Below are 8,179 nucleotides of genomic sequence, written 5' to 3'. Positions count from 1 at the left end.
TAAACCTTGCAAAAACTATCAAACACTGAACATTATGACACCAATAAAACACAGATGAGTGGATGTGAACCAGGGTAATAACACTGTAATAACACTGTAATAACACTGTAACGACCGTGTTAGACCCAATCCACACATAAAATGAGTCCAATCCAATCAATCACGTCTCTAAACTGTACATTTCCTTGTCTCGTACACTAGGACCTGTTAAAGTTAAAGAAGTTTGCTACTGTAAAAGGATCTACACTGAGCTTGACCTGTTTGAATTGATTATATTATCATCACGTCCACTGTCATACCTGTGGTGTCTTTGACTGTCCTTAATGAAACGATTACAGAAGCGTTCATATTAAAGACACTTGCCCCGGGGCGGTTGTGACGGCGTTGGCCCTTTGCCACGTGTCTTTAACCTGACGTGAATGTGACGCCTTTTGCCTCCATAAGAAACAACATTTCCAAACATTGACCTGATTTGTAATAGTCTTATGTCATCGCGGTCCCCACAGTCTGGCTTGGCGTTGCTCCCGGCAACCGAGGGCATCCGACGTCCTCTTCCGAGCGCCAGAGCGTGCGAACCCGGCGCCATGGCAACGAGCGTCCGACCAAATGGGCTGTACCTCTCCTCTGCGACCATGCCCCTGCTGCCAAAGGTGAGTAATAACACTGTAATAACACTGTAATAACACTATAACGACCGTGTTAGACCCAATCCACGCGGCTCGGGCCGCGGCGTCGAAATCGGGGCAAAGTGCTCCACAGTTCTGCCTCGTTAGAATTGTATAACGCTCTCTGAACGCGAAGACGGCTCATGCCTTTTATGGATCGTCTTCATTGTGTTCATCTGCGAGTGTTTTGCCGAGGATTAGTCCTAACGGCAGGTACACAGGTTTAGTTTAACCCTTTCACCTGGCGGGATGAGGATTCACTGGTTTTGGCGAGTGCAAGGCTCTGTGTGAGCTGCCCTGCATTCATTACTGTCAGCCTGTACTCGCCGAGTCGCCCCCGTAGGTTAACGCGCTCACCCGACGCCGCCGCACGCCTGTATGTCAGCGACTGTAGATCCGGGAAGCGTTTGTAGGTCCCACGTCGCCTTCATTTCATTTATTTATTTACACAGGGAAAACCCAATGAGAAAAGTTCTCTTTTTCATGGCCCTGTTAAAACACAACACAAAATACACAACAAACATAGGATACTAAAGCACAAATAAAACAATCAATAAAATTAAAAAAATTGTAATTTGTTTTGAACCCAAAAACATCCAGACGATCCAAGAGAACCCAGTGATCCACTGGATTAAAGGCCTTTGATAGATCAACAAAAATAGCAGCACATTCTTCATGATTGTCCAATGCAGGAGCAATATCATTTATAACTGTGGTATTAGCTGTGATAGTTCTGCCCTGGTCTAAATCCAGACTGTAGTTATTTAAAATGGAATATTTGGTTAAGAAAGCACCTGGTACTTATTAGGCAGGATAGTTTTGAGATTGGACGAAAATTGAATAATTTTCTGGCCTCCTTTGTGCAAAGGGAGAACAAAAGCAGTTTTCCATAGTAATGGGATACTTTCGGTTTGTATTGTGAGCTTAAAAACATGAGTTAAACAGCTTACTATTAGTGGAGCCAATAACAAAAGTAACTTAGGTTCGAGGGCGTCGGCTCCAGTGGACTTTTTTTAATCTATAGAGAGCAACATATTGAATACTTCAAACTGTGTAAAGGGCTTAAGGGAAAATACTCGATCATCAGGTTTATTCTCATATATTTGGGAAATAACAACAGATGGAGCAGCAGCATCAAAGATATATCCAGCGTCAGTAAAGTGCTGATTAAACACATCACAAATATAGTTTTTTGTCGTCAAGCTGATTGAATCTTTAATAATTTCATTTGGTAAAGAGGAGGTAGAATCTTGCGATAAGGATTTAACCCTTCGCCTTTTACCCCGCGACGTGGCCCAAACCGCCGTCCGACCGCGTGACATTTCTACCTCCGCGATACAGAAAAAGCATTTGAGCCTGAACTGGTGCTTTTACAGGCAGCGCGGCCCCAGAGTCCGACCTGCTCCTCCACTCTGCCCCCCGTCGACTTCAACCAGCTGCCTCGTCCACGGAAACAGCGGGACCCCAAGCCCAAAATGAAGAAGCTGAAATATCATCAATACATTCCTCCGGACCAAAGAGGATGTTCTGGGACAACAGGTGACCTACATCATCCACAGGCGCTATAATGCAAGCAAATGTTTAAGATGTGCAGTGTCACAGAAAACTGAACATGCATTTCTCCTAAATCGTTCACTGCTGTACGCAAAAGAGAGAACAATTATTTCCCCCCCAGATTTTGATTGATTACGTTCAATATTCGTCTCTTAAACATGAACAACGTCTGAACAGAAAAGTTACACAGTGTGCCTTTAATTTGCTGCCAATCGGTCTGATTTGTCTTTAAAAAGGGACATTTTATGTAAAATAGGACGATTTTAACTGTGATCCATCGTCATTTGTCTGCTCAAAGTTTCATTTTGAATTATAGTATTAGTAGTAGTGATAGTACTAGCACTGTATACAAAAAAAGTCTATTTCACGTACCCCTTATCTCTGCTCACTGTTTTGTACTTGTATATTTAACCAAATATATGGTTAAAAATGTGACATGACGTGAGTAGCATTGACCTGTCTTTATTATGGAGCTGTTCAAATCAATATTGAGGTTTATAATGAACAAATGTTAAAAATCACGAAATAAAAACGATATACCTGAAAAGTACTGTAAAAGTACTGCAGACCTTTGTGAACCTGGCTCACTGTAACAGGCACAAATTAGACTCGAATCATTATCATGTATCTCTTATTCCAAAGTATGAACTATAATTTAGCAAGAAAAGTGCTCAATATGATCTTGCTCGTCCTAAAACTATAAAAGCAGTAAGATCAAATCAATGCATAGAAAACCATAGAATATCTCAAATGCTCTGTTGGATCCCCAGACTCTGTAGCTGGACTGCTCTGGTCCGGACTGATATTTTGTTGTGTATTTCCAGGGGCAGGAGCCAAACAGAAGAGCCCTCCCTCCACCCCGGCTTTAGACCCGGCCTATTCCCATTTAGTAAAACAACAGCAGGTTTTCCTCCAACTGCAAATCCTCCAAAACCAACAGCAGCAGCAGATAACTGTGGTGCCCAGGTCTGTACACAGCCCATTCCCAACCAAATCTAACAGATGTGACTCCAAACAAACACTGTGTTATAGCTATTAAACATGCATTATTAACAATTGTAAATGTCACGATGTCTATTATATCACTGGCATGCATATTTATATTTGTATGTTGTCTTTAGTGGAGATGCTGATGATCAGGTGAAGTCGTCTGGAGCCATGCCATTAAACCCACAGCCGGTCCCTGCCACAACAAACCACACTCCGGCGGATCCAAAGCCTGTGGCTAAGCCTGAACTCCTCCCTGCAAACCTGGTGGACCTGACCGTAAGAGCACAGCCGCACTAAACGTGCAGCGACAGATGCTTTTCTTCATCCTGGTTGTTAACCTCTGCTCTTCTTTAGGTGTCCGAGCTCCGGCAGCAGCTGCGTAAGCGCGGCCTCCCAGTGTCTGGCACTAAGCCTTCGCTTCTGCAGAGGCTCCGGCCCTTCCAGCTGCCTCAGCCATGTGTGGCCCCCGCCCCCCTCTGCCAGCTGGGCACCGCCGCCGAGACGATGCCCACGTCTCTCACTCCAAACCAGAGCCCCATCTCTAGTGCCAGCTCTGAATCAGACTCTCCCAGCCAGTGCCCAAGCAAACACATTTACGTCCAGAACCAGAAAATTCCTAATGGGATTGTGCACTATGCTCCAAGTGGGATCCTGAGCGAGATCCCTAATGCTTTTACAAATGCCACTTCTGTCAGTCTGGCAGGTGAGCAGTGCTCCATGTTCCTGGCTCCTGCAGGCACTGCCTCGGGGACCCCCAGTCCCAGTCTACCTATGTCATCGTCCTCACCCCTGCAGTGTGGGACCCCCTGGAGGACAGCGAGTGAACAGCAGCAGCAGCAGCAGCGAGAGGAGCTCAGTGTGGAGCTGGAGATGAGGGAGCGCATCAAGAGCCGGCCCAGAGACCATTTAAACAACTCGAGCGAGGTGAGCACTTTGTAATGATGTGCTTATTTTACTAAATATATATATATACTCACAAAGAGCAGCACGACCTAATCCTCAGAGAAGGACAAGGGGCTTAACTTTCTCCTTTATGGGAATCAGTGACAAACACCTGAGTCAAAACAATGACTCTTTTCCTCACAGTTATTACGTGGAGGCGCTCTGCATCCTTTCCTGCAACAGGACTCAGGATGCTCCACAGAAAAGACCAGGACTGAAGAAGAGTTGTTTGCACAGGTAAGAATCAGACTTAATGTATATCAAAACGATCATTTGTTTCACACTCTCACTTCACAAAACCCTCACTCTGCCTCCGTTCTGAACAGCTGTTTTGCTGCCAGCCGTGCGATGTGATTGGTCAGGATTTTGAGCTGCCAGTGCAGATCACAGCGAGTCCAGTTCAGTCGTCACCCGCGGTTCGAAGTTTAGAAGAGGAGCTCCAGGAGGCCATTCAGAAAGCACAGGTCAGACTCAGCATCAGCAGCAGCATGAGCCCTGCCTTTGTTCAGTGAGTGAGTGTTTGTGTTCTCATAACACAGATGGACCCTCGGCAGTCGATAGATGACATTCTGGATGAGCCAATCGCTTGCAATGGTGAGTATCAGGTAAACAAGCTGAAATGCTACTTTTACTTGAGGGTTTGATTCTCATTCCATACTCTGCCCTCTAGACTCAGTTGCGGTGTGCGATGGCAAACCCTCGCCAGACACCGTCCTCAGCCGTTCTCCTCTTCCTCCGAGCGATCAGCAGCAGCACAAAGATGACAGTTTCCTCCCCTCTCCTCTGTGCTCCTCACTGCTTTTGGAGATGCCCTCGTCTCCTGCTGTGATACATCAGAATCAGATGCTCCACGTTCCTCTCCCGCCTCCCCTTTGCACCTCACCCCTGCCCTCACCCCTGCCCTCACCCCTGCCCTCACCCCTGCCCTCCAACAGGAAGTCCAGAAAACGCCGTGCTCCTGTTCCCTTTGACGCGGCGGAATGGCTGGAGACACTAACGTGTGGCCTTCGTCCACTGACTCCTCCTGCTGCTCCGTTTGTGGAGCCCGACTTCAGCCTGGACTCGGACCTGAATGTCAGTCGGGTGCTAGATCTCATTTTTGAGAAGTGGTGACTGAACACGAAGGAACAGTGATGGCAAAATGCAAATATCTCATACAAGAACTATGATTATTGATCTCCATCAAACTACCGCTGATCGCTCGTCACTGGCTCCACGCAATGTCGAGAGCCAGTTCCATGAGCGCACAGCTCAGTCTATGCACATAGACATTACCATGCATTCTTTGAAAGCACTTGTACTCTAACTACAATGACAAATAGCACCATGATTGCTGTTATAAGTTTACAGTAAAAAACCTGGAAAACCTGCACCACAATAATAAACGCCTCTGGCAGCTCTGGAGATGTTTCTGACTCATCTCCAAAACTGTCCGACTGGAGCGGGATTTAAAGTGTGTCTAATCCACACAGCCCTGACCCCAGAGCTAGACGCACAGTCGGCCCACAGGGGGCGCTGGCACAGGCTGCACATAGACTCCGCTCTGTTTGTGTGAGTCAACACACAGTGTATTTATCTCCGTTACTGCCAAACTCTCTGTCCTGTTTGTTTGCCTCTCGCTGTGTCAGTCACTGAGCACAGTAACGGCCACAGACCACAGATCTGCTCTGTTACGTCCACTTTTCTGACATTCTGTTTGAGCCCCCAGCCAGAGAGCAGCCACTGCACATTTCCCCCCAAGTAATCAGAACCTCCACATTATTTTTACCTTGTTCAAGTCTCTGTTCTCAAGCAAAGCAATCAACAATTCTCAAAATAGTTCCAGTTGTACCAATCAGACCAACGTGACTTACTAAATGCATGTTTTTTCCCCTTTGATTTGTAAAAAACGAAGCTTGGCTTTCCACTCTACAACCAAGTACAATGTCAGATTCAAAAATCAACCACAAAATGATCAAATATGAAAGGGTTTATTGTAATCTTGTAACAGTTTGACCAATGTGTAAAATCACTGAACAAACTGCACTGGAACAAGCCTCGTTCTGACTGAACTGGCTTTTCAAATGCAAACATGTCTTACTGTAGCTCAGTAATTCAGAATTCCCTGATTATCCCATTTACTGCTCCACATAAATAGCTCTCTTTGAATGGACCAAGTACAGCCCTGTTTGCCTCACGTTCAGAAACGGCAAAAATGTAAAGTGAATCTTTAATATAATTTATAACTTATCTTTTATTTGACTTACTAATTTAAAAAGCTCTGTACTGTTGATGAGTAAACCAGGAGGGGCCAAGAGGAGGAAAGACAATTAGTATGTACTTCCACACTAGAGATTTTAAAGTGTTACACTGCACTTTTTTAATAGTGCAATGGCAACAATATTTTATTATTTATGATCAATTATTTATTTTCCTCTTATTTGATGTATTTGATTTGGGTTAAAGCTGCCTACAGACTTATGTTGAATATTGGTTTATGTGATAAGTTACACGTGCTTGTAGTTTTTAGAGTGCAATACCATGTGACCACGTGGCAGTGTTTCGTCTGTTTAAAGGTGCTCTATGTCACTTTTCTGATGGAAGGTCCAACACAGAACATTAAAGTCTATCTCCTGACTCCACCAGGCCATGTTACAGGTCAGATCTGGGGAGCGGCGACCCTGCTTGTTTTTCAAGGTTATTTAGCAATAAAACACCTAATTGAATAAATGCACTGTGAAATATTCCATGCAAAGCAACAGCGAGAAAAGTGACATATTGCACCTTTAAGTAGCTGTCCAAAATGTGAGCTGAAGGAGTTTGCACTGTTTGGCACTGCAGCTTTACGACGCTTCGAGCACAATAACAGAAAAGTACACCAGGATGCGGAGGCTTGCTGTGAAAATCATAGGAATCAATAAGCATTTTTGGTGCATAAAAAAGAGAGTGAGGCGGGAGAGTAAGATGCTACCTCCTGCGTCTTCTACTGTTTCTCATGTTCATTTCCACTGTGACAGAAGTCCAGTTGTGGCCTGAAGGCTCCTGCTGTTTCCTCCTGTTGGACGAGTTAAACACTGGTGAATGTTCAGCTTTGGTTCACGAGATGAGTCATTATCGCCGTTATTTCAGATGCAGGGAAACCGCCTCATTTGGAAAGAAACACACAGCATTTTTAGGAACTTATCATTATTTTTGTAACGATACGGTCGACAAATTGACTGCGATTCGGCCCGAAAAATGTATCATTATTTTTGAAGCATTTCCCCCGTTTTCTACTTGTTTCTTTGATCAAGCAGTATTAGATCAATATTTTAAATGATATGTCTTATTTCATATCTAATTACCTGAAACTAAAACTGGCACAAAGTTATTCTCCATCAGCATAAACGAACCAAGGTGGAATTTGCAACATTATTTGATTACGTAGCCGTGATTGTTGAAACGGTTGACACGTTTTTGGCCCGATCCTTAAAAACTATGAATCATCGTTAGTTACATAAGAAAAATCGTACAATTGTGAACGCAAACTAACATTTTCCTACAGGTTTAGTCAGACGCCATAAAGAAACACAGGGGTCAAAGGCGACTGGGGCTCTGCGGGCCATTTTTGCTGCTATACGTGCCTTTTAGTGTCTATTTATAATGTAACTTATTTGTGCGGTAGGTGACGGGCCTGTAAAATATGTAAAGCATAAAGAAAATTAAAGTCTTAATAGATTTTCAGCGTGTCTTCTTCCTTTTCGCGTAACGAGCTCGGTGATGGGTTCAAAGCGCGACGGTTTAAACAATCAACCGCCAATTATACTCACGGTCACAGGAAACTGTTCCAAATTGTTTCTCATTAAATATTGACGATTCCAGATGAAATGAAATATTAATTCAGACCAATACGCTGCTTAAATATCAACGATACATCGCCATCTGTCCCACTGGGTCCTGGTTTAGCCTCTCATTGTGTAAAAATATCTTCAGTGCTGCAACACGGCCAAGGGGTTTGGTCAAAGCACATATGCAAGGCTCTATTTTTATAAAGACAATTTACTGTAAAC

The 8,179-nt window shown here is 44.3% G+C and overlaps 1 protein-coding gene across 1 annotated transcript in view; it reads left to right on the top strand.

The window, feature by feature from the left end:
* The window catches only part of LOC140374117 (uncharacterized), a 34,684-nt gene extending 26,831 nt beyond the window's left edge, over positions 1-7,853 (top strand). The window contains exons 8-16 of the mRNA XM_072460916.1: positions 507-650; positions 2,042-2,204; positions 3,044-3,185; positions 3,341-3,485; positions 3,564-4,133; positions 4,296-4,388; positions 4,478-4,615; positions 4,691-4,745; positions 4,822-7,853. Coding sequence (XP_072317017.1) covers positions 507-650; positions 2,042-2,204; positions 3,044-3,185; positions 3,341-3,485; positions 3,564-4,133; positions 4,296-4,388; positions 4,478-4,615; positions 4,691-4,745; positions 4,822-5,264 — 1,893 coding nt within the window. The 3' untranslated portion in view covers positions 5,265-7,853. The remainder of the gene's footprint in view (positions 1-506; positions 651-2,041; positions 2,205-3,043; positions 3,186-3,340; positions 3,486-3,563; positions 4,134-4,295; positions 4,389-4,477; positions 4,616-4,690; positions 4,746-4,821) is intronic.
* Positions 7,854-8,179: the final 326 nt, after the last annotated feature.

Source organism: Eucyclogobius newberryi, unplaced genomic scaffold, assembly GCF_026437365.1.
Source record: "Eucyclogobius newberryi isolate DKJ021-1_F unplaced genomic scaffold, fEucNew1.0.hap1 SCAF_3, whole genome shotgun sequence".
NCBI classification, from domain to species: Eukaryota; Metazoa; Chordata; class Actinopteri; order Gobiiformes; family Gobiidae; genus Eucyclogobius; species Eucyclogobius newberryi.
Note: the sequence above shows the minus strand (reverse complement) of the source record. Positions and strands in the feature narration are given on the sequence as shown.